The sequence below is a fragment of the Molossus molossus genome, unplaced genomic scaffold (genome assembly GCF_014108415.1).
Source record: "Molossus molossus isolate mMolMol1 unplaced genomic scaffold, mMolMol1.p scaffold_m16_p_19, whole genome shotgun sequence".
Classification (NCBI taxonomy): domain Eukaryota; kingdom Metazoa; phylum Chordata; class Mammalia; order Chiroptera; family Molossidae; genus Molossus; species Molossus molossus.
The window spans coordinates 43081234-43107785 of record NW_023425354.1 but is presented as its reverse complement, the minus strand read 5'-3'; the positions used below and the strand labels follow the sequence as shown (position 1 = coordinate 43107785).

General features: G+C 40.7%; 1 protein-coding gene and 1 pseudogene across 1 annotated transcript in view; one reads left to right on the top strand and one right to left on the bottom strand.

Annotated features, from left to right (window-relative positions):
* Positions 1-299: 299 nt before the first annotated feature.
* On the bottom strand, positions 300-443 carry LOC118635160 (annotated as a pseudogene).
* Positions 444-10004: 9561 nt separating this feature from the next.
* METTL16 (methyltransferase like 16) overlaps positions 10005-26552 on the top strand; it is a 59277-nt gene continuing 42729 nt past the window's right edge. Inside the window, exons 1-2 of the mRNA XM_036269389.1 lie at positions 10005-10109; positions 15256-15383. Coding sequence (XP_036125282.1) covers positions 15256-15383 — 128 coding nt within the window. The 5' untranslated portion in view covers positions 10005-10109. The remainder of the gene's footprint in view (positions 10110-15255; positions 15384-26552) is intronic.

Sequence of the window (26552 nt, the reverse complement as noted above, 5' to 3'; positions counted from 1 at the left end):
TATTATTGCCTCTTTTCATTTTCTTTCTTTCTCTCTCCTTCCTTCCTTCCTTCCTTCCTTCCTTCCTTCCTTCCTTCCTTCCTTCCTTCCTTCCTTCCTTCCTTCCTTCCCTCCCTCCCTCTCTCCCTTCCTTCTTTCCTTCTTTCTTGATTTTAGAGAGAGAGAGAGAGAAACACTGATCACCTGCTTCCTGCATGTGCCCTGACTGGGAATTTAACCCACCACTTTCTTGTTTACAGAATGATACGCCAACCAACTGAGCCATCCCAGCCAGGACTTTAAAAAAAAAATTTTTTTTTTAATGTGCCCCAGGATGAAAGAGTTCCGGCAACCATCACAGGCATCGAGCTAGGATAAATGAAGGACTGTATGTCTACTTTGCCCCTGATTGATTTAAGAATAACACCACCAATCAGGTGTTTCCCTGCCCCTTGCCAGGGGATCCGCATCTCTACTTTCACTGAATCTTTAAAAAGCATGTTCAGCCCAGCCAGTGTAGCTCAGTGGATTGAGTACAGAAAAATGAAGAAAACCAGGGCACGCAGGGAGACAGGGACATGCCTGAGTGCAAGCATGGACTGAGGGGTCCTAGTTCGATTCCTGGTCAGGGCACGTGCCCGGGTGCAGGCTCGATCCCCGATAGGGGCATGCAGGAGGCAACCAATCGATGTACTTCTCTCATATAGGTGTTTCTATCTCTCTCTCCCTTCCTCTCTCTCTAATAAAATCAATAAAGAACATTTTTTTTCTTAAAATTTTTTTCTTTATTGATTTTGAGAGAGAGAGGGAGAGACAGATGGAAAGATCACTGAGAAAGAACATCGATTGCCCTGGCCGGTTTTGTATCAGTGGTTGGAGCATAGGCCTATGGACCAGAGAGTCCTGGGTTCAGTTCCCACTAGGGGCACATACCAAAAAAAAAAAAAAAGAAAGAACATTGATTGACTGCCTCCTGCATGCTCCTCACCAGGATTGGGACCACAACCTGGGCATGTGGCCTCACCGGGAATTGAACTGGTGACCTCTTGGTGCATCGGTTGACACTCAACCACTGAGCCATACCAGCGAGGCAATAAGAAACATATTTTTTTTTAAAAATTTTAAAGCATGTTCAATTATACAGTTTCCACTTTTGTTTGAATTTTCTACATAAGTAGGTATTATCTTTACAATCAGGAAAACACAATGAAACAAAAAATACAGAAACATCCAGAAGCATTTGCTGGATATTTTTAAAGGAGCTGGTTTAGATTATTCAACAAGTCCTAACAACAAATATCTTTAAATTATCAAATGAAATACTACAGGAAAACTTTCCAGATCTGAGCCTGAGTTTTCAGATTAAAAGAGCTCACCAAGTCCTGGCCAGTTTGGCTCAGCGGTTAGAGCGTTGGCCTGCGGTCCTGAGAGATCCGGGTTCGGTTCCCGCTAAGGGCATGTACCTCGGTTGCAGTTTGTCCCTGGCCCTGGTTGGTCATGCAGGTGGCAGCCACTCGATGTGTCCCTTTCACATTGATGTTTCTCTCTCTCTCTCTCTCCCTCCCACTCTATCTGAACCAAAAATGGAAAAAATGTCCTCGGGTTGAGGATTGAAAAAAAAAAAAAAAGAGCTCACCAAAAGGCTAGCACAGCCTGGCTGAAGTGGCTCACTGGTTGAGCATCAACCCATGTTACGGGTTTAATTCCTGGTCAGGGCACATGCCCAGGTTGTGGGCCTGATCCCCAGTGGGGGTCATGCAGGAGGCGGTCAATCGATGTTCTTTCTCATCGATGTTTCCCTCTCTCTTCCTCTCTCTCTAAAATCAATAAAGAAAAAATATTTTTTTAAAAGGCTAGCACAACAAAAAACAATGCAAAAATTAGTTATTAAATTTCAGAACACCAGAAATAAAAAGAAGATCCTAAGCACTTCTAAATAGAAAACAGGAAAAACAGGCCAAATACAAAACATCAAGAATCAGAGAGGTATTTATTTGGAGCATTTGCAGAAAAGTAGTGAAATAGAGACAGGCACACAGAAAACTAAGCAAATGAAAATATGACAAATGATAATTTTTTTTGTATCCATCTTCAGATAGAGTAGGAGAAAGAGATGGAGGAAGAGAAAAAGAGAAACATCGACGTGAGAGAGACACATCAAGTGGTTGCCACCCACACAACTCCAACTGGAGCCGGGGACAAACTGCAACTGATGCACGTGCCCTTAGCGGGAACTGAACCCGGGACTCTATGGTTCGAAAGCTGACATGCTCACTGCTGAGCCAAACCGGCCAGAGTGATAAATGATAATTTCAGGAAAACCAAAAAGTTGTACAGAAAAGAAAACATAGAGTACTGAAGAGAGCATAATGCAATGCCTAGAATTGATGAACTATGTATATTATTTAAAAATATGGTTAAAAACAAGGGAGCCCTGGCCTGTGTGGCTCAGTTGGTTGAGCATTGTCCCATGTACCAAAAAGTAGCCGGTTTGATTCCTGGTCAGGGCACATGCCCGTGTTGCAGGCTGGATCCCAAATAGGGGATGTGCAGGAGGCAACCGATTGATGTTTCTCTCTCTCTCTCCCTTCCTCTCTAAAAGTAATAAAAACATATTTTTTTTAAAAAAACAAGGGAAAAAATTAAAAGAATTAAAAGTAGTTGTCCCTGGGGAACAGTACAGTGGTATGGCTAAAGGATTATTGTATTTTGCCATAAGCCTGTAGCAGTATTTTTTTTTAAATATGCACATTCATTATTTTTATAATAAAAGTTGAAACACACATACACTGCTGATCGAATATAAAATGCTACAGTCATTAATTTAAAAAGTTGAACATAGCACGAACAACGTGGCTCAGTGGCTTGAGCATTGGCCCCATGTACAGGAAATCGCTCACAGGAAATGACTGGTTCAATTCCTGGCCAGGGCATATGCCCAGGTTGTGGGCCCAATCCCCAGTGGGGGGCATACAGGAGGCAGCCAATTGATGTTTCTATCACTCCTTCCCCTTTCTTTCTCTCTAAAAAATCAATAAAAACAGCCCTGGCCAGTTTGGCTCAGTGGCAGAGCGTCGGCCCCCTGACCAAAGAGTCATGGGTTCGATTCTGGTCAAGGGCACATACTTCGGTTGCGATTTGTCTTTGGCCCTGGTTGGGGTCGTGTGGGAGGCAACTAGTTGATATGGCTCTATCACATCGATGTTTCTCTCTGTCTGTCTCTCTCTCCCTCCCTCCCACCCACTCTATCTGATAATAAATAGAAAAATATCCTTAAGTGAGGATTAAAAAAAAAAGTATAAGATACTTATTAATAAACATAACCAAGGAAGCTTATATTAGTTTGCTAGGGCGTCCACAACAAAATACCACAGACTAGGTAGTTTAAACAACAGACATTTATTTTCTCACAATTCTGGAGGCTTGGAAGTCCAAGATGAAGGTGTCAGCAGGTTTGGTTTCTTCTGACGCCTCTCCTTGGCTCACAGACGGGCACCTTCTTGTTGTGTCTTTCATGGTTGTCCCTCTGCATTGTCTGTGACCTAATCTCCTCTCCTTAGAAGGAAGCCAATCATATTGTATTAGGGACCACTCTAAAAACTCGACTTGGTGTGGGTCTTTTATATTTTTAAATCCTTACCTGAGGATATTTTTCCATCAATTTTCAGATAGAGTGGGATAAAGGAAGAGGGAAAGAGAAGCATCGATGCGAGAGACAAATCAGTTCGTCTCCCAAACGACCCCAATTGGGCTGGGAATTGAACCTGCAACCCAGGGTAAGTGCCCCTGACCAGGAATGGAACCAGAGACTCTTCAGTGTGAGGGCTGATGCTCTAACTGCTGAGCCAAACCAGCCAGGGCTGGTGTGGGTCTTCTAAAATTCATTCAGTTTGGTACATAGTGAACTCTTTTATTTTATTTTTTATAAGAATATGTTTCCATTTATTTTCAGACAGAGTGAGAGGGGGGGAGAGAGAGAGACAGACAGAGAGAGAGAGAGACAGAGACAGAGACAGAGACATTGGTATAAGAGAGACACATCAATTGGTTGCCTCTTACATGGCCCCTACCAGGGCCGGGGACAGAACCACAACCGAGGTATGTGCCCTTGACCAGAATCCAACCCTCAACTCTTTGGTCCAAGGGCCCATGTTCTAACTGCTGAGCCAAACCAGCCAGGGCCACAATGAACTCTTTTCGTTTTTTTTTTTTTTTTTTTTTTTTTCCTCACCCGAGGACATTTTTCGATATTTTGTTCAGATAGAGTGAGAGGGAGAGAGAGAGAAACATCGACGTGAAAGCGACACATCGAGTGGTTGCCACCCACACGACCCAACCAGGGCCGGGGACAAACTGCAACCAAGGTACGTGCCCTTAGCGGGAACCGAACCCGGGTCTCTCCGGACCGCAGGCCAACGCTCTAACCGCTGAGCCAAACCGGCCAGGGCCACAATGAACTCTTTTAATTTGAAGACTTCTATCTTTCTCAGCTTCAGGACATTTTCTTCCATTCTTTTGTGGGGTTTTGTTGTTGTTGTTTAATCCTCACTCGAGGATATGCTTTCATTGATTTTTAGGGAAAGAGGAAGAGAGAAAGAGAGAGAGAGAGAAAGAGAGAAACATCAATCCATGGCTTCCCGTACTTACCCTGACCGGGGATCAACCTGAAACCTGCTATGTTCACTGATGGGAATTGAACCCAAGCCCTTTCTGTGCACAGGAGGATACCCCGACCAAATGAGTCACACCAGCCAGGGTTCTTCCATTCTTTTATTCTGTGTTCTCACCTTCTGGAACTCCCACTAAACAGAGTTGAAGCTTTTGCGTCTATCTTTATCTTATATTATCCAACTTTGTGTCTCCTCTAAATTGTCTTTTCCTGCTTGAGTTTTCAGGCTGTGGATTTTTGACAAAACTAATTTGGTTTTTATTATTTTAAATTGTACAACTATTAATTAATTCATCATCATTATAAAACACTTAAATAATACACAAAACATTAAAAATGTTCATGCTCCACAGCTAACATTCCAACTTAGTCTCCCCAAAGTAACTACTGTTGTCAGTTTAGGGTTTTTTCTTTTAGCTCTTTTCCTATGGCTAGTTTTTTTTTTTATCCCCACCTGAGGACATTTTTGCATTTATCTTCAGATAGAGTGTGTGGGGGGGGAGCATCGATGTGAGAGAGACACACTGAGCAGCTGCCACCCACACGACCCAGACCAGGGCCGGGGACAAACTGCAACCGAGGTACGTGCCCTTAGTTTGAACTAAACCCAGGACTCTCTGGTCTGTAGGCCAACGCTCTAACCACTGAGCCAAACTGGCCAGAAAGAAAGGGAGAGGTAAAGAGAGATAGAAACATTGATAAGAGAAACATCAACATTGATTGACTGTCTCCTGCATGCCCCCTGCTGGGGATTAAATCCCAAAGTCGTGCATGTGCCCTAACCTGGAATCAAACTGGCAACCTCTTGATGCACAGATTGATCCTCAACCACTGAGGTACACCGGCCTGGCAATAGAGGTTTATTTATTTTTATTTTTATTTTTTTTATCCTCACCCGCAGACATTTTTTGATATTTTGCTCAGATAGAGTGAGAGGGAGAGAGAGAGAAACATCGACGTGAAAGGGACACATCGAGTAGCTGCCACCCGCACAACCCAAACAGGGCTGGGGACAAACTACAACTGAGATACGTGCCCTTAGTGGGAACCAAACCCGGGTCTCTCGGGACCACAGGCTGACGCTCTAACCGCTGAGCCAAACCGGCCAGGGCTAGAGGTTTATTTTTAACAGCTATATAGCATTCCATAATACTGATGTATCCAAACTTATTTACTCATTCTCCTACTGAGGAATATTTATGTTGTTTCCATTTATTTACTCTTTTATAAACAATGTGACAATGAACATCAATACACCTACCTCAACCTCACTGTAAATGTACATTTCTCTGGGACGTAACTTAAAAATGGAATTACTGGTTAGGAGAATATACACATTTATTTGTTTTCAATATGCCCTTAGTATAAAATTCAAAAGGCCTATTGAATTGCAAGTCTCCTTCCTACTCCTGTCTCCCAATCATCAATTCTTCACTGCTGAAGCAATTGCTGTCATCAGGTTTTTTCCTTTCACAGATATTCTAGGATTGGCTATTTTAGATTTTAAAATATATATTGCTATATTAGCTTTCAAAAGGGCAATTTATATTTGCTATGGTGGATTGCAACTGATCACAGATTCTTTGTGGTTCACCTAGGTGAAGTATATTTCCCTACTCCTTGTATTTATGTTGGCCTAGGCCTTAAGAGATATCGTAGCTTACATTCTCGTTTTCTTATGTTGCTGTGATGTGAATAAACCCAGTCTATCCCACTGGAGGGTGAGAATCAATGTGAAGCAGAGACACACTTCCAGTTTAGGGTCCCTGGACAAGGAATTGGCAAACTTTTTCTGTAAAGGGCTAGACAGTAAATATTTTCGGCTTTGCAGGCTATGTGGTCTCTCTCTCGCAACTACTGAACTCTGCTGTTGTATTGTGAAAGCAGCCATAGATAATATGTATTTAAGAGATTAATCCAGGTAGTTTCATAATATTTTACAAGTAGGATTTTGGGTTCTTTGGTTAATTTAAGGTTATCAATAATGCTTATTTCTGCTGTTCCAGCATCTTTGCTTTTGTATATTACTATCTAATTGCTTATTTAACCCATGGAGGTGTTAATGTTTCTTTAAAAATTCTTAAGCTCAGTTGTCGAGAGGAATGAGTTGGTGGAAAACACAGTGGAAGACCATGGGTCTGGCTTTTGGTTCTGTTCAACAACCAAATAGTATTATTATTATTATCATCATTATTACTACTACTATTATATTCTAATTTAATTAAATACCATCTGTGCTTTGGATCTCGTATCCTCCCCTCATCTCAGGAACTTTACATAATTCACAGTTCAATATTCCTTCTCTTAAATATTTAATCCCTCTCAACTAGTTTCTCTCCTTTGACTTAAAAAAAGAAAGAAACATAATATACATACCACAAAATTACCATTTTAAAGTATACAGTTCAGCCCTGGCCGGTTTTGCTCAGCGGTTAGAACGTCAGCCCGTGGACCAGAGAGTCCCAGGTTTGGTTCCCCCTAAGGGCACATACCTCGGTTGCAGTTTGTCCCTGGCCCCGGTTGGGGTCGTGTGGGTGACAACCACTCGATATGTCTCTCTCATATCATTGTTTCCCTTTCTCTCTTCATCCCTCTCTCCCTTCCGCTCTATCTGAAGATAAATGCAAAAATGTCCTCGGGTGAAGATTAAAAAAAAAAAAAAAAAGGAAAGTGACCAGAGATGTTATAAGGAATTATATTAGTGGTATTAGTAATAATAATGATAATGATAGCTTACTGTGTACCAGAAACTATATTGAGTGTTTTTTTATTTTTGTTATTTATTTATTTATTTATTTATTTTGAGAGGGAGAGATAGAAACATTGATGAGAGAGAACATCAATTGGCTGCCTCCTGCATGCCCCCCACTGGGGGTTTGGCTCACAACTTGAGCATGTGCCCTGACCAAGAATCCAACCAGCGACCTCTTGGTGCATGGGTCAATGCTCAACCACTGAGCCACACTGGCCCAGCATACTAAGTGTTTTATATGAATTATCTGATTTCATTCTCATAATAGCTCTATGAGATTACTATTCGGTTTTGAAATATTGAGCAAACCAAGGCTTGAATAGTTTAAGTAAATTGTCCATAATCACAGGGTAAGTAAGTGGTGGGGCATGATTAAAGCCCAAATTCCCTGGCTGCAGAGCTAGGGTCTCTTTGGTTCGACCCACAGGGCATTTGGATCTCTGGAGGTAACAGAGAAATTCACCAGCATTTTAAGTACAATCCATTTTCAACCCTACTAGTCTTTCCTCCAAGGCCATTTTTTCTTTTACTCTTCCAAAAGAAAGCACTAAATACCATAAAAATAACCAGTACCAAAGTCACTACCAACTAAAGACAGAAAAACTTCCTGTGGTCTTCTGCTACAACGGCAGACCCAGTGAACCATACCTTTTAGTCCTAGAAGGTACCCTGGCATTACACCCTCTTCTTGAATTTGGGCTGGCCCTTTGACTTGCTTTAACAAAGAGAATATGGTGAAAGCCCCAGTTCTGGGCCTAAGCCTTAAGAAGGCCTACCAGCTTCCACTTTTGCCCTTTTGGGAGTCCCGAATCACCACGTAAGAAGCCTGGCTACTCTGCAGGAGAGATTTTGTGGAAGAGTCACAAGGAGAGGGAGAGAATTTAAGACTACTGGAGCAAAGAGGACCAGTCTTTCCAGCTGAACCAGCCCCCAGTTGATGTTACTACCAACCAAGTACAGCAGAAGAATGGCCAGGGGAGGGCTAATACCAGCCCATATTGGGATTTTTAAAAAACTGTGTTTTTATTGACTTTTTTAGAGAGAGAGGGGAAGGGAGAGACAGAAACATCCATTCCAGAGAGAATCATTGATTGGCTGCCTCCTGCAAGCACCGCCCCCCACCCCCACCCCAATCCCACAACTGAGGCAGGTGCCCTGACCAGGATTGGAACTGGGACCTCCCAGTACATGGGATAACGCTCAATCCACTGAGCCATACCAGCTCAGCAGATGTTTTAAGCTATACAATTTGGGGTGGTTTGTTACATAATAGTTAATAAAAATACCTCTTCACCTTTCCTTGGGCTACTACTGATATACTCAATTCTGCATAAAGCTGAGATCTCCACTCCTTACTCCCTGTCTCCCAATTGCAGGGCAATAGTTTGCCAGAAGCGCCCTGGCCGGTTTGGCTCAGCGGTTAGAGCGTCGGCCTGCGGTCCTGAGAGACCCGGGTTCGGTTCCCGCTAAGGGCGCGTACCTCGGTTGCAGTTTGTCCCCGGCCCTGGTCGGTCGTGCGGGTGGCAGCCACTCGATGTGTCTCTTTCACGTCGATGTTTCTCTCTCTCTCTCTGTTCCTCTCTCTCCCTCCCGCTCTACTTGAACAAAAAATGGAAAAAATGTCCTCGGGTGAGGATAAAAAAAAAAAAAAAATAGTTTGCCAGAAGCTTTTACATTAATTACTAGGGCCCAAGCAAGCTTTTTTAATGAAAAGAGGTACTAGATGTGGGTCCAGAGATTTTAGCTCTAGTTTTGTTACTAATCGTATACCCTTTGAAAGCAATTTACCTTTATTTATTTGGGGGGGGGGGGAGATCTCATGTAAAATTGAAACATGACTGGCTGGACTGGCTACCTTCCGCACGTGCCCCAACCTGGGAAGGAACCACAACCTAGACAAGTTCCATGACCAGGAATAAAACCAGCGACCTTTCGATTTACAGGACAACACTCCAACCAACTGAGCCACACCGGCCAGGACAAGTAATTTATCTTTTTATCTCTACTGTAAAATGGAGAGACCAATGCTCTCTCTACTGACCAGAGGGTAAAAATTAGTAAAGCCGAGTGGGAAAGAAAAATGAAATGCATTTAATAGCTCTTCCAGCTCAAGGGGCAGGTGAAAAAATACAAAGAAGGTGAATTTGATGTGATCTGGGTGTAAGATCTTGAACAAACAATCCCCATCCCCAGTTCTTTCTCTGTAAATGAGACTACTTTTTCTTCAGTTTATCTGCGACGTTTAAATGAGACATTGCAGTAGAGACCAGTTACAAACTAAACACTAATTGCCCGCCATCAAATCCAAAAGCCTTCCCTACCCCTCCCTCCTCGCCCCATATTTCCTGACTGGAGTGAGGCCCAGAAAGCAACTTTTTAACAAAAATCTATATTTGTAAAAAACAAGTTACCTAGCAGATTCTAATGCACGTGCCTTCAAGCAGAGGACTCCGCTTGCTACCACGCCCCTTTTTCTGTCGGAAGGAGCCAAACTCCAGGTCTCGCGACAGTTTATTTTTTCTTCGGAATCTACAACAGATTGCGCGAGATTTTGATCGTCCAATCACGAGGCTGGATTGGTGCTCAAGATGGCGACGCGCTTGGAGCGTAACATCTGCGTTTCTAGGAACTTCATGTTGCAGATGGCTTGAGACTCGGGTTAGAGGCCCACTTTAGATTGGTGCTCTGGCTGGAACTTTGCCTTCAGAGGTAAGTCACTGTCTTTCACGATTGTGCGAGTTCACTTAGCCCATGTATCACCCAGGTTCCTCATCTTCGGGTTCTGGGCCCGTGAGATGTTGATTTCGGGGTCTAGGGAGAGAGATCCGATAGGAGATGGGGTGTGTGGCGGTGTTGGGGGAAGGCTAGGGGTAAGGAGTTAATTAATAGAATGGGAACTAAGGTTGTAGTAGGGAAGACCTCTGGGGCTGAGGAGATCCGAAGCTGAGGCGGGAAGACAAGCTAAATAAGTAAGATGAGAATATGGAAGGAGTGAAAGAGATGGAGAACTGGCAGTGGCGGAACTAGAAGAAAAAGCCCCAACTCTAGGACTGAGCTTCTTTGAGAGTCAAGATAGGGGGCTGTTTGCCCAGAATGAGAGTGCTGTGTTTCAGTAGCCTGGACAGTAAAAAGAGTTACATGTCAGTGTTTTCAGTCAACAAACACTGAGTGCCTACTCTCGTAGGCCCTAATTTAGGTGTTGGGAAAGCGCAGTGAACAAGATAGACAAAAGATTTTTCCTCAAGAAGCCTATTGGAAGGGCAGATTTTTTTAAAATTAAGTAAATATATGGAACGTCAAGTAGGTAAGTTCTACGTGGAAGATAGAAGCTAGTAAGGGAAACCAGGAGGGTGTTCACTTACTGCAAGCTTAAGTAAAGGTACTCAGGAAAGGCATCTGTGAGAAGGGAACATTTGATTCAAAGACCTGAACAAGGCCAGAGTATCTTTTATGTATGTATTTCTGGGAGAACAGTCCATGCAGACCAAGCAGCAAATACAAAAGTCCTGAGGCAGAAGTGTACTAGAATTGATAACAAGGAGGCCAATGTAGCTAGAGCATGATGAGTCAGGAAGAGGAAAGTAAATTAGGTTAGAGAGAAGAAAGTGACAATGCTGATGCCAGGTAAGAGGTGACATTGAATTAAACTGAGGGACATGATAGATTTAGCTAAGAACTCATTGCCTGTGTGAGGAGCTTGGTTAGCAAAGATTGACTCATCCTGTATCTGTTCTGACCAACTAAGTTGAGTAATGTAGGAAATGAATCTGCCATATGTTAAAGAAAAAGGATCTATATAATAAACCTGACAAGCTCATGGGGGCCACATGGCAGGCCTGACAAGCTCAGTGACCAAAAATAACCACATAAGACGGTTTTATCACAAATTCCACTGGGCAGGTTAGAGTGAGTAGTTAATTCCAGGCATATAGCTCTCTTAGCAAAGGTCAGTCTTTATCTTAAGTGAGCCCTGTGCATTGTTCGTATGCATCTAGGATAACATACTTTAAAATGTCAGAGTAAATGAAAGGAGAAAAATGGAAAGACCAGTATAGTGCTGGAAGGGGGAAGTGGCAACAAATGAGGCTGGAGGGATAGTCAAGGCCTAGATTTATATATTTGTTAAGAATTTTAGACTTTATCTAAAGCCTAATAGCTCTAGAAAGCCACTGAAGGGAGTTAGCAAAGAAGGTTCAGATTTGTGTGGGATAGGGGAGGGACGACTTGTCTGCTGTGTGAAAAGTGGATTGCAGGGGCTAGGATGGTTATAGAGAGATCAGTTAGAGCCTATTGTTGGAATCCAAGAAAAAGATGATAATGACCTGGGTTAGAGATGTGGAGTTGTGAAGGGTGAAGAGTAATTAGGGTCAAGAAACAATTAGGAGATAGAGAGTATTCAGGACATGGTGTGTTTGGAATAAAACGGGAGGTGGGGTGGAGAGGATGCTAAAGATTTCTGGGTTGTATGCCACAACAAAGGTAGTGGTGCCATTCAGCAAAATAAGGAAGATTAGATGAGGACCATTTTGGGGTGGGTAGAAATTATTTAATTTTGGACATGTTGTGCGTGAAATACTTTTGAGCCATCCTAGTGAGAAGTCTAGTGGGCAATTGGATATATGATTTGGAAAGGTCTTAGGTGAAGAAAGTTCTTTTTTGAAAATAGTTGTTAAATTTTCAGTGTAGAAAGCTGTCAAAAAACCTTCTGAAATAGTGTTAACAGATTTATTACTATATAAAATTACATCTCAAATGAAGCCTGCAAAGAAAAGGTGCTTATTGCTAGAGAACTTTATAAGAGATATGACTTAGCTGGGGAGATTAGAGAAGGAAAGACATTCCTGAAGAAGAGATGCTTGAAGTGTGATAGTAAGGATGAGTGGAATTTATCAGAAAGGGGGGCACATTATAGACCAGCGATTTTCAACTGGTGTGCCAACAGAACAACAGCTGTACGGTATGAATGAATCAAAATTATACCTTTTTTTGGTCTTAGATCTGCAAAACATATGTATTTTTTGGTGTGCCACAGAATTTTAGTAATTAGTTTATGTGTGCCATGAGATGAAAAAGGTTGAAAATCGCTGTTATAGACAAAAGGAGTAACATGTGTAAAGACCCTTTTGCCACCGAGGAGGGACTGAAAAATGAGCTCTGGGGGTCTGACTTAGCTGTTGGTGTAGAAATAGGCAAGCCCACACCAGGCTGGACCTTATTTGTATGCTGAAGTAAGGTTTTTTGTCTTTATCTTAAAAGTAAAGTTTTGAGCAAGAGGGCATATGAGTAGGATGTAATGAGTTTTGTGTTTGGAAATGATCACTGCAAAATGGAAAAAGGAGTGGAGAGAATAAAAGTGGATTCAGGGAGACCAATTAAGAGACTGTTATAGCAGTCTAGGTAACTTGTAATTGACTTATATTGGTGGAGATAGGGAAAAATTGATAGATTTGAGAGGTATTTAGCAGATTAAATCCACATGACTGTTGATTTCTTGGAATATGAGAGGGATAGAGAGCTATCAGATGACTCCTAGGTTTCTCGCGTGCATAATACTATTTAGATGAATGCTCATTATTTAAAAACGTGGAAAATGCAGAATGGTATGAAAAAAATAAAAATCACCTACCATCAAGAGCTATGTAGTATTCTAAAATATTTTTGAATTACCAACTACTTAGAGATTTACTAAACCACTACCAGTGGCTTTTCTTCTAGTTTTTGTTTATTGCTATAAGTGCATTAACTTTTTTTCCTCTTTGTAATCTAGTAGAAGACAAATTATGTTTGTTTTCATTTGGTTTTAGCTACCTAGGAGTGACAAGACTGACATTTATAAAGGAAATTGGAATATAAGAAGTTTTTAAAAATTTAAGTGATTTTTGGTACACTACAAAATATTCGGTCCATGCAAGGCCACTGTAAAAATTAACCTCTGGTTATAATATTCTTGGCTGTAGATTATAGTACCTTCTGCTACTTTGATGCTTTTAAAGGGATACTTTACAATTTTGTTTTCTTGATTAAAAAAAAAACGGTTCATCATATGCTGTACACATTCTTTATTGTGGCAAAATATACATAACATAAAATTTACCATTTTAACCAAATTTTTTTTCAGTGTTGAATCATTAAATGGTTTTATTTAATTTATTTATTTTTTGGACTTTAAAAAAAAATTATTAATTTTTGTTACAGATGTGTCCCTTTTTTTTGAACCCTCACCCAAGGATATTTTTATATTTACGTTCAGACAGAGTGGGAGAGAGGGAGAGACAGACAGACAGACATCAATATGAGAGAGACACATCAATTGGCTGCCACCCACGTGAACTCCCTGGGTCGAACTACAAATGAGGTATGTGCCCTTGGCCAGAATAGAACCCAGGACTCCCTGGTCCGCAGGCTGACACTCTTAACTGCTGAGCCAAATCGGCCAGGGCACACACCCCCCCCCCCTTTTTTTAATCCTGACCTGAGGATATTTTTTTCCATTTATCTTCAGATAGAGTGGGAAGGAGGGGGAGAGGGAGAAACATCAATGTGAGAGAGACGCATCAACTGGCTGCCTCCCGCATGACCCTGACCAGGGCTGGGACTGAACCACAACCGAGATACATGCCCTTGATCAGAATTGAACCCACCCATGACTCTTTGGTCCGCAGGCTGACGCTCTAACCACTGAACCAAACTGGCCAGGGCCCATTTTAACCATTTTTTTTTTTTATCCTCACCTGAGGACATTTTTTTTGCATTCATTTTCAGACAGAATGGGAAGGAGAGAGGGAGGAAGTGAGAGAGAGAAACATCGATGTGAGAGAGACACATCAAGTGGTTGCCACCCACACCACCCCACCCGGGGCTGGGGACAAACTGGAACCGAGGTACATGCCCTTAGCGGGAACCAAACCTGGGACTCTCTGGTCTGTGAGCCGACGCTCTAACCACTGAGCCAAACTGGCCAGGGCCATTTTAACCATTTTTAAGTATACCATTCACTGACATTAAGTATATTCACAATGTCGACTATACATTTCTAGAAGATTTTCATCCTAAACAGAAAACATGTACCCTTTAAAGAATAACTCATCATTCTTCCCTCTCCTCAACCCCTAGTAACCTCTATTCTACTCTCTCTGTATGAATTTGTCTAGTCTTGGTGCCTCATATAAATGGGATAATATGATATTTAATTTAATACAATATTCCTTTGGGGTGTGGCTTATTTCCCTTAGCATAATGGTTTTAAGGTTTGTCTGTTTTATAGCATGTATCAGAATTTTATTTCTTTTTATGGCTGAATAATATTCCATTGTGTGTATATATACCACATTCTGTTTATTCATCTGTGAATGAACACTTGGGGTTGTTTCCACCTTTTGGCTGTTGTGAATAATGATGCTGTGAACATTGGTAGGCAAATATGTGTTTGAATCCCTGCTTTCAGTTCTTTTACGTATATTTTGGAGTGGAAATGCTGAATCATATGGTGATTCTTTGTTTTAACTTTTTAAAGAACCATCAAACTCTTTTCCATAGTAATTTTACCATTTTATGTTCCCACCTACAATACTTGAGGGCTCTAATTTCTTCACATCCTTTCCAATATTTATTCTTCTAAAATTTTAAAAATAACCAAGTGGTATGTTATTGTAGTTTTTATTTGCATTTCTCTAATGACAGATGATGTTGAGCATCTTTTCATATTCTTATTTGTTGTGTACATTTAAAAAATATAACTTCTACTTTCTCACTTGATTGGTAAGGATGTGTTGACTTAGCAACCACAGTTTTTCCCCATTAACATTTTTTAAAACTAAATATACTCATTCCCCCCCCCTTTTTTTTCTTTTTAAAGATGGCTCTGAGTAAATCAATGCATGCAAGAAATAGATACAAGGACAAACCTCCTGACTTTGCATATCTGGCAACCAAATATCCAGATTTTAAACAACATGTTTATATAAATCTGAATGGAAGAGTGAGGTAGGTAACATAAAGAATTCTTGATACCATGTTATTCTAGTGTAATCTGAATGGATACAGTATAGTGGAAAGTGTACTAGACTGATAGAACTGAATACTAATCCTAGACATTTCATTAAGCATCTCATCTGACCTTGGACAAATCACTTACCTTCTTTGGCTTTCAACTTTTTAATCTATAAAATGAGAGGATTGGAGCAAATGTTTTTAAGTTTCTTCTGGCTCTAAAAAAACCCTTGTCCAATGTCCAAATTATTGCTTACTTGGCACAGATCCCTGAGTAACTGCAGAGATGTTAGGGTTGTGCTTTAAAACTTGGTGGCTGGTGAGGGTCTAAAATTTTTTTTTTAAGTGTGTGTTATTTTGAGGCAGGAAGATAATAACCATGACATTGCTCTGGCCAGTTTGGCTCAGCGGTTAGAGCGTTGGCATGCAGACCAGAATTGCGGGTTCGATTCTGGTCAAGGGCATGTACCTCAGTTGTGATTTGGTACTTGGCCTTGGTCGGGGTTGTGTGGGAGGTAACCAATTGATGTGTCTCTCTCACGTTGATCTTTCTCTCTCTTTCCCCCTCCCTCTCACTCTATCTGAAGATAAATGGAAAAATATCCTTGGAGGATTTAAAAAAAATAAAATAAAATAACCATGACATCAAACTGATTTCACAGACATTATTACTTAGGGTACCACTACATTTAAGTTAAAAGGTTGTGTTTTTGTTTTGTTTTTTTTAAATTAAGAAAATAGCCCTGGCCAGCTTGGCTCAGCAGTTAGAGCATTGGCCTGCGGTTCACAGAGACCCGGGTTCGGTTCCCGCTAAGGGCATGTACCTCGGCTGCAGTTTGTCGTGCGCGTGGCAGCCACTCGATGTGTCCCTTTCACGTCGATGTTTCTCTCTCTCTTCTTCTCTCTCCTTCCCACTCTATCTGAACAAAAAATGGAAAAATGTCCTCGGGTGAGGATAAAATAAATAAATAAAAGTAAGAAAATAATAGTATGAGTGCTTCAGGAAACGGCCAAGATTATGACAGTGGTATGGGAGATTATAATAACATTGGTTATAGATAACATTCCTTGAGAAGGAAATGTTTGACTGCATTCCTAAACTCTATGGGAGTTACACAGAGGATGGAAATTTAAGCCTGCCTGGGGAAAGGTGTGGTGATTTAACTATGGGGAGAAGGAGGAATAGGATTTGTGGAGAAGAGGGAAGGTAAGGAATAATAGGAACATCCGGCTGACCTCTGTCTTTGTTCTAACAGTCTTCTGGCTTTAGAAATAGATGTCCTATGGCAGGACTTAACATAAGAACCAAGATACCATAGAAATCACATAGAAGTATTTCAAACATATATTTACATTTATTTTTCTGGGAAATAATCCTTAGTTTTTATTGAATTTTCAAAGTGATCTGTGACATCACACCACCCCTTCTCCAATACACAAAAGTTAATATCAAATGCCCCAGAACTGTGGTTTCCAAGCTTTTTTGTCTACTTCATTCAATAAAAAGTTGCACATAGCCCCAATTATGAATGCTTGTACTACTTAATATTTATTAACTATTCTGTGCTAAGTTCTAGGAAAACCATAATAAACAAAAAAGACACGTAGATAGTTGTTACATGCCATTGCGTCAGCTCCAACTCCTGGTGACCCTATGAATGAGTGATGTCTACAATGTCCTATCCTCAGTAGCCCTGCTCAGCTCATGTAAACTCATGCCTATGACATCTGTTAGGGAGTCAGTCCATCTCATATTTGATCTTCCTCTTTTCCTGCTGCTTTCTAGTTTTCCCAGCATTGTTGTCTTTTCCAAAGAACCCTACCTTCTCACAATTTGCCCAAAGTAGAGCAGCTTCAGTTTTGTTTTTACCTCCAGTGATGTTTCAGGCCTAATTAGCTCTAGGACCCACTTGTTCATCTTTTTGGTGGTCCAGGGTCCTTATAGCTTTCCTCTAACACCATATTTCAAATGAATCCATTTTTTTCCTGTCAGCCTTCTTCACTGTCCAACATTCACATCTGTACATAGTAATTGGGAATACAAGGGTGTGGGTGATCTTAGCTTTAGTCTCTAATGATACATCTTTACTTTTGGTGATCGTTCCTAATTCTTCCATTTTTGCCCTTTTGAGTCTCAGCTTTCTCTTATTTATTTATTTTTTTTATCTTCACTGGAGGACATTTTTGCATTTATCTTCAGATAGAGTGGGAGGGAGAGGAGGGGGAGGGAGAGAGAAACATTGATGTAAGAGAAACACATCAAGTGGTTGCCACCCACATGACCCCAACTGGGGCCGGTGACAAACTGCAACTGAGGTGTGTGCCCTTAGTGGGAACCGAATCCGGGACTCTCTGGTTCGCGGGCCGATGCTCTAACTGCTAAGCCAAACCCTCCAGGGCTCAGCTTTCTCTTGATTTCTTGGCTGCAGTCTCCATTTGAATTGATGACTGAACAAAAAGCAAACAAATCTTTAACAATTTTAGTGTCTTGTGTTAACGTTAAAGTTGTGTATTTCTTCTGCAATTGTGCTTTTTGTCTTGATGTTCATCCTACTTTGGCACTTTCTTCTTTTACTTTCATTAGAAGTTGTTTCAAATCATTGCTCCTTTTTGCCAGTATAATGGTGTCACCTGCATATCTTAAATTATTGGTAGTTCTTCCACCAATTTTCACTCCTCCCCTTGAGTCCGGTCCAGTTTTTCATATATGTTTTGCCTATAGAATAGAATAGGAAAAGAAACACACACACAAAAAGAAGAAAAGCATAGTCATTGCCATATTTGGAGTTTACACACTAGTGGGGTAAGTAGACAAATAAACAAGCAGTTAACCTTATTTGCTTCAGTGTGTCAGAACCTGTGGAATCACACAGAAGGGAAATCTGACCCTGGCTTTGGGATTTAGAGAATCATTTGAAACAAGTAGTGTCTTTATTGAGTTCTAAGAATGAGTAGGAGTTAGCCAGGTAGAAAGAAGAGTGTTACAGGCAGAGAGAGCGGCATGTGCAGAGCACTGAGTAGTAGGGGAACTGCAAAGTTCAACATGCCTAGGATGTGGTGGACAAATGACAGGAGATGGGGCTGAGGAGGATTGTGCTTGTAGTACTTTATAAGGCCCATTGAGGAATCTGGAATTTATCTTAAGGACATGGTGTGGAGAATTCTTGTGTCTTCAGAGTTACCCATCCTTGTCCTTATCCACTAAAGTTTTAAAGTAGGGGAATAACATGTTCAGAATTGTGTTAAGACAGATGTATTCTAGGAGCCTTGTGGAGGATAGATTGCAGGAGGAATTAAGACTGGAGGTATAGGGAAATAAGTAGAAAATGGTTTTAATAATCCAGATTAGATACATGAGTGGCCTAACTAAGTAGAAGCAGCAGGGATAGAGAATACTAGATGGATTTGAGAGAAATTCATGGATAGAATTGCAGGACATGTTGGAAATTAAGAAGTAAGAGCCAAACCCGGCCAGTGTGGCTCAGTGGTTGACCATCAATCCATGCACCAAGAGATCACCGGTTCGATTCCTGGTCAGGGCACATGCCCAGGATATGGGCCTGATCCCCAGGGCGGGGCATGCAGGAGACAGTCAGTCGATGTTCTCTCTCATCAATGTTTCTATCTCTCTCTCAAAATCAATAAAGAAAAAAATTTTTTAAAGAAGTAGGAGCCAAATATGGTGCTTAGGATTTCAAATTAGTGAGACAATAGTTGGTAGTACCATTTACTGAAATAGGGACCAAGGGGGGGATGAGCTGCTTTAGGGGAGATGATGTTTTCAGTTCCCAGTGTATAGAATATGAGAAGTCCGTGGGATATTCAAGTGGAGTATTTTATAGTCAATTGAAAACAGAAGTTTGAAGAAGGACACAGCATGATGTAGGGTTGTTGTTAGTGAAGGCCCTGGGTCTTTGAACCGAATGCTGAAGGATGAAGAGAAGCAGGAAGACGAAGTCCAAGTATAGAGAATAGAATTTCGTGACAGGTATGGTAAGTCTGGAGAACTGCATGTACATGGGGCTAAAGTGGATAATGGATGGCAGATTGAGAAATAAAATAAGAGGAGACTAAAAGGGAAACAGAACAGGTCACAAAGAGCCCTTCATAGCATACAAATAGAATGGACCTTATTGTTTAGACGTTGAGGAACCAGAGGAGAAGTTTTAAGATGGTTTAAGATTTATATATTTTTTTAATTACTCAGAGAATACCAACCAAATCTGTTATCACATTTCTGAATAGACATTCAATAAATACTTGTTGAACCATGAGAGCAATTTCTCTATAAAATCTATTTTCCATTTACATATGGCATACCTAAAACAAAATGACAGGTAAATGAAAAAGGGATAGGCAAAAATATATTAGGCAGCCCAGCTGGTGTGGCATCAACCCATGGACCAAGAGGTTGCTGTTTTGATTCCCAGTCAGGGCACATGTCCAGGTTGCAGACTCGATCCCCAGTGAGGGATATGTAGGACAAAGCCAATTGATGTTTCTCTCTCATCGATGTTTCTCTTTCTTTCTCTCTTTCCCTTCCTTTCTCTCTTAAAAAAACAAACAAAACAAACAAACAAACAAACGCCCTGGCTGGTTTGCTCAGCGGTTAGCGTGTTGGCCCGTGGACCCGAGAGTCCTGGGTTTGGTTCCCGCTAAGGGTACATATGGTTGCAGTTTGTCCGCGGCCCCTGTTGGGGTTGTGTGGGTGGCAGCCAGTCGATGTGTCTCTCTCACATCAATGTTTCTCTCTCTCTCTCTTCTTCCCTCTCTCCCTCCCGCTCTGTCTGGAGATAGATGCAAGAATGTCCTCTGGTGAGGATAAAAACACACACACACACACACACACACACACACACACAGAGCAAATGAGAGTTCCCTCCAAATCTGATTAAATAAAATACAAGGCAAAAAAAGCACGAAATTAGAAAAAGTGCTTGTTTATATTGATAAATAATTTTCAGCAAAGATTTAAAAATGAGGACTTTTTGAAAAATATAAAAAATGTCTTTTAAAAAGTGTTTGACATAATCCAGAGACATTTTTCTTTGTATGTCTAACCAAATAGAAATACTTGGTTAGAAATATTAACGGTTAACCAAATAGTATCTTAGTTAATACTAAAACAATATTTTGTTTGATGCCAAACAGTATTTGGTTAATTCTGTAACCAAAACTAAACAGAGAACAGTGGCCTTAAGGGACTTTCAGAGGATCTATGAATACTTCAAAGACAATTAGATAAAAATACTTTTTGTGGCCCTGGCTAGTTTGGCTCAGTGGTTGGAGCGCTGGCCTGTAGTCTGGAGGGACCCAGGTTCCTTTTTTTTTAAGGTTTCACATTTATTACTGAACCAACCTACTACTGCAGAAAACAAAACAAAACAAATCAATGGAGAAAAATTGTGCTTCCAATAATTTCCCAATTAAAATGCCCAATAGTCCAGACAGCAGTGATCCTCTCAGTGATATGGTAACATGCAGGCAACCTGGATACAGCATAGATGTGTGAGCCATCTCTCATGTGTAATTCCTTATAGACCCAGTGTGGTTCTTCTCCAGTGTGTCCTCTTGGAGTTGTACCCGATTTTTAAAATTAATTAATTTTTTATCCTTACCTGAGGATACCTTTGCATTTATCTTCAGATAGAGTGGGAGTGAGTGAGAGAGAAACATCAATGCAAGAGAGACACATCAACTGGTTGCCACCTACACGACCCCAGCTGGGGCCAGGGACAAACTGCAACCGAGGCATGTGCCCTCAGCGGAAACTGAACCCGGGACTCTCTGGTCCATGGGCCGATGCTCTAACCACTGAGAAAAACCGGCCAAGGCTGTACCTGATTTTATTACCAGTTTTCATCCAAATCCGCTGGGAAATGGGCTGATTCTGCTTTTGTTTCTTAGTCAGGAACTTCTTGATCCTGAAAGTCTAGTGAAATGACATGGCAAAAGAGAATCAACCTCATGCACCATGATGGCGGAGAAAAAGAGCTATGTTCTTTTTCTTAAGGAGATACGGGGTTCAGAGATTTTTATTTTATTATTATTATATTTTTTTGTTAATCCTCACCCAAGGATATTTTCCATTGATTTTTAGATAGAGTGAAAGATAGAGAGAGAGAGAAACATCATTGTGAGCAAGACATCAATTTGTTGCCTCCTCATGATCCCGACTAGGGCTGGAGATTGAACCTACAACCCAGGTACTTGTCCTTGACTAGGAATCAAATCTGAGACCTTTTGGTCCATGGGCTGACACTCTTAACTGTTGAGCCACACCAGCCAGGGCTACAGTAATGGTTTTTATTTTTATTTTTATTTTATTTTTTGGTATGTGCCCCTAGCGGGAACTGAACCCAGGACTTTCTGGTCTGCAGGCCAACACTCCAACCACTGAGCCAAACCGGCCAGGGCTATTTTTAATTTTTTTTATCCTCACCCAAGGGCATTCTTGCATTTATCTTCAGATAGAGTAGGAGGGAGAGAGGGAGAGAGAGAAACATCGATGTGAGAGAGACACATCAAGTGGCCACCACCCACACGACCCCAACTGGGGCTGGGGACATACTGCAACAGAGGTGTGCACCCCTAGCGGGAACTAAATCCGGGACTCGCTGGTCCATGGGCCAACGCTCTAACTGCTGAGCCAAACTGGCCAGGCCAATAATGGATTTTAATAGATGCAATTGGGACAGCCATAGGAAAGGTGCATTATATTTGTTTTCCTATATGTGATACAAAAGAAATCCCTGATGGTTTAATTATTTCAATATATTTATTTTTTTAAGTACTAGAAAAAAAATAGATGAATATCTGTATAACTTTGAGTGTAAGAATGGTCTTTCTAAGTAAGCATACTTCAAGGGTAGAATTAATAGAAGAATAAAAAATTTAAAAAGATGGTATTAACTACATAGGAAGTAAAAACTTTTACATATCAGGAAATACTAAAAGTAAAAGGTGATGAGACAATATAAATATTTAAAGTGTATGACAAAGTATTAGCTTTCTTTATATAGAACTCATATATAAGACAATAAGAAAAAACACTTAATAGATTAGGTTAAGGATAACAATTGGTAATTCATGAAAGAAGGTATAAAAAGAAACTAAATTAGCAAAGATAAAATATTACAGTATCCACCCAGCTGGTGTGGCTCAGTGGTTGAGCATCGACCCATGCACCAAGAGGTTGCTGGTTCAATTCCCAGTCAGGCACATGCCTGGATTGCAGTCTGGATCCCCATTGAGGGGCATGCAGGATGTAGCCAGTCGATGTGTGTCTCATGAATGTTTCTCTCTCTCTCTCTCTCTCTCTCTCTCTCTCTCTCTCTCCCTCTCCCCCCCCAAATCAATAAAGAAATTAAGTGTGTGTGTGTGTGTGTGTGTGTGTGTATAAATAATAGTATCTACTAATGGCAAAAATGTAGGCTATTTACAACAAGGAAAATTAGAAGTAACCTAAATATCCTGTATGTAGGTTCTTAATTCTTAGAATGAGGTTCTATACAGTGGAGTATTATGTAGCTTATAGAATGGATGTTGCAAATTATAAAACATTGTAATTTTGTTTCAAACTAAAACCAAAATATCTGCAGTGATATGCTGTGCATAGAAGCTGTGATGTTCAGATTGGTTGTTTTGTAATAGGCCAAAGTAATTTAAAAAACTTTTTTTAAGGAAAAAATTTGGCTATGAAGCGATGAGGTGTATGCCCTTGGTTGGAATCGAACCCACGACTCATTGGTCCGCAGGCTGACACTCTACTGTTGAGCCAAATCGTCCAGGGCTAGGTAGGAGATTTTGATGATTGTCTGTTTTGATAGAATGTTCTTTATTTTTATTTTTTATTTTTTATTTTTTATCCTTACCCGAGGATATTTTTCCATTTTATCCTCCGATAGAGTGGGAGGTGGTTGAGAGAGACAAGAAACATTGACTTGAGAGATACATTGATTGGCTGCCTCCTGCAGGACCCCAACCAGGGCTGGGGACCCAACTGCAACCAAGGTACATGCCCTTGATCAGAATCAAACCTTCAGCTCTTCAGTCCTTAGTATGACGCCCCAACAGATGAGTCAAACCAGCCAGGGCAAATATTTATTTATTTGTTTGTTTGTTTGTTTGTTTGTTTATTTATTTTTATCCTCACCCGAGGACATTTTCCCATTTTTTTGTTCAGATAGAGTGGGAGGGAGGGAGGGAGGGAGGGAGGGAGGGAGGGAGGGAGGGAGAGACAGAGACAGAGACAGAGACATCGATGTGAAAGGGACACATCACATTGAGCGGCTGCCACCCACACAACCCAACCAGGGCCAGGGACAAACTGCAACCAAGATATGTGCCCTTAGTGGGAACTGAACCCGGGTCTCTGAACCACAAGCTGACGCTCTAACCACTGAGCAAAACCAGCCAGGGCTCTTTATTTTTATTATATCTTTTTATTTAATTTCATAAGATGTTTGAAGAAGAATGGCCAAAATATAAACCCAGCCAAATGATGGGAAAGGAATATCAGACAAAACTTAAGACTTGAAATGGATGAAGTGTCATTTACTTGTTCAATCTGAAGAGGTCTCTTAAGGGATGCAGGGTGTGATATGGGAAGAAGGGACATTCTTGGTCATCCTAAGGACCAGTCCTGAGGGTGCCACTAACGAGCTGTGAGGTTTTAGGTAATTTTCTTAGCTTTACAGAGACTGAATTTCCTCATCTTAAAAAGAGGGGTAAAAGGCCATATTTTTGGATGGTTGTCATACAGATTAGTAATAATGGCACATTGTACAAAATTAGTAAATGATGGGTAGCTACTCTATTATTAAACCTGGTATAATTGTACGTAATAAGGTGATGAGGATTGCTGGTATGATTGATATCTATAGCTTTGTTTTTCCTCCCTGCATCTGTCACTGCTTTGTTATAATCACATCTGACCATTGCAGGTAGATTTTAATTGGTGCTTTTTACAGTTACCAGCCCCATAGGAACATTCTGTAATTACTTGAGCCCTGTCAGTTGAGTCTGAATAGAGTGTGACACATAACTGATTTGTTTTTAAACCAAGACCCAGCATTGAAGGGCTTTGTTTTATCTTGTGACTGTGCCGTTTTGGGCATCTCGGTGAAGATCTGATGAATAGAAACCAATGCTGGAGTTAAATTGGGAGGCTTCAGCTTTTTTTTTGTTACATTGAGTTCAGCCTCTACAGTGTTAGAATGATTGATATTTTAACCATGGGTCACGGAGTGTATACTTCCAAATGCTGTCTATAATGGTAATGCTGTATTCATCAGTAGCAGTGCAGGAGTCACTCTGGGGAAATCTGACATGAGCCAGTTGACAATGGGCTATTTTGTGAAGCTGGATGTGTTAAACAAACAACAAAAACTAATAGAATAAATTGCTGATTTCCATGTGAGAGCTAATTTTAGTTGCTGTGATCTCAGAAATGAAAATGAAAAAGATCTTCTCTGTGTTCAGGATTTTTTAATGTCCCAGGGTGCTAAAATGACCTAGATATTTAACTAGTAAAGTAGGATGACTAGACTTTGTCCTACAAAAAGATTTCCAACTCTCAGATTAGTGTCTGTATTTTCTTAGATGAAAATGAACACGTTTTGCTAACGACGTCTAAGAATCAACTCTTTTTTTTATCCTCACCCGAGGACATTCCTCCATTTTTTTTTGTTCAGATAGAGTGGGAGGGAGAGAGAGGAAGAGAGAGAGAGGGAGGGAGAGAGAGAGAGAGAGAGAGAGAGAGAGAGAAACATGGACATGAAAGGGACACATTGAGTGGCTGCCACCCGCATGACCAACCAGGGCCGGGGACAAACTGCGACCGAGGTACGTGCCCTTAGTGGGAACCGAACCCTGGTCTCTCTAGACTGCAGGCCGACGCTCTAACCGCTGGGCCAAACTGGCCAGGGCAGAATCAACTCTTCATTGATTTTTTCAGCTTACCTTCTTCTTTTCAGCTTACCTTCTTCAGTTAGACTAGCCTCTGCTTGGTGTCTTGTAGTTTTGGTGATTAGGATGTAGTTTCTTATTAATAAATTGTATGCTGTAGTCCATCAAAGTGAGTACATACATTTTTTTTTTTTTTTTGAAAAGCAGAACTGTTTCTATAAATAACAACTCTTTTTGAAGATACTAAGAAAACATTATATTGTTATTTCTCTTGCTCCAAATATTTCATGAAGCTATGTAATTAATGCCTAAGCTGCAGTATTAATTTATTTTTATCCTCACCTGAGGATATTTTTGCATTCATCCTCAGATAGAGTGGGAAGGAGAGAGGGAGGAAGAGAGAGAGAGAGAGACATCGATGTGAGAGACACACATCGACTGGCTGCCACCCAAACGGGGACAAACTGCAACCAAGGTACGTGCCCTTAGCGGGAACCAAACCCGCGACTCTTTGGTCCGCAGGCCAACCCTCTAACCGCTGTGCCAAACCGGCCAGGGTGGAATTGTTTTTTATTATACAGACATTGTAGAGTCCTTGATGGGAAAATTACCAAAATATATTCTTTCTAACTACATTTAATGGTAATGTTGCATACATAAAAGAAAAAAGTCACAGATCTTCCACGCTAAAAAAAAAATCAATTTGTATTTAAGCTCTTGTCCTTATATAGTAATTTTTGTGGTTGTAATTTTGATATAGATATAATCATAGGACTTATTTTTACCACCACTTCATGACATTACATTATAAACATTTTCTATATAGTTAAAAATTACTATTATTAACGTGATACTATATAAAACATATTTAGATAATACAAAAATATGAGAATAAAAGTCTCCATTACGAATCTACCCACTCATTTTCACATTCAGAGGTGGTTGTAACCTTTCCATTCTTTTCTATGCATGTAATATAAATATATAAGGTCTTTTTTGCTTTATTTTTGTTTTATTTTTATAAGAATGTGATCATCGTGTACATATATATGCTTTTACTTAAACTTGTGGCTTTTTTAAAATCAAGGAACCCTTGCCCTGACCGATTTGGCTCAGCTATTAATGTCAGCCCATGCATGGACCAAAAGGGTCTCAGATTCGATTCCCAGTCAAGGGCACAAACCTGGATTGCAGGTTCAATCCCCAGGCGCATTCCAAGCATGTGGGAGGCACCCAATAAATGTTTCCCTCTTT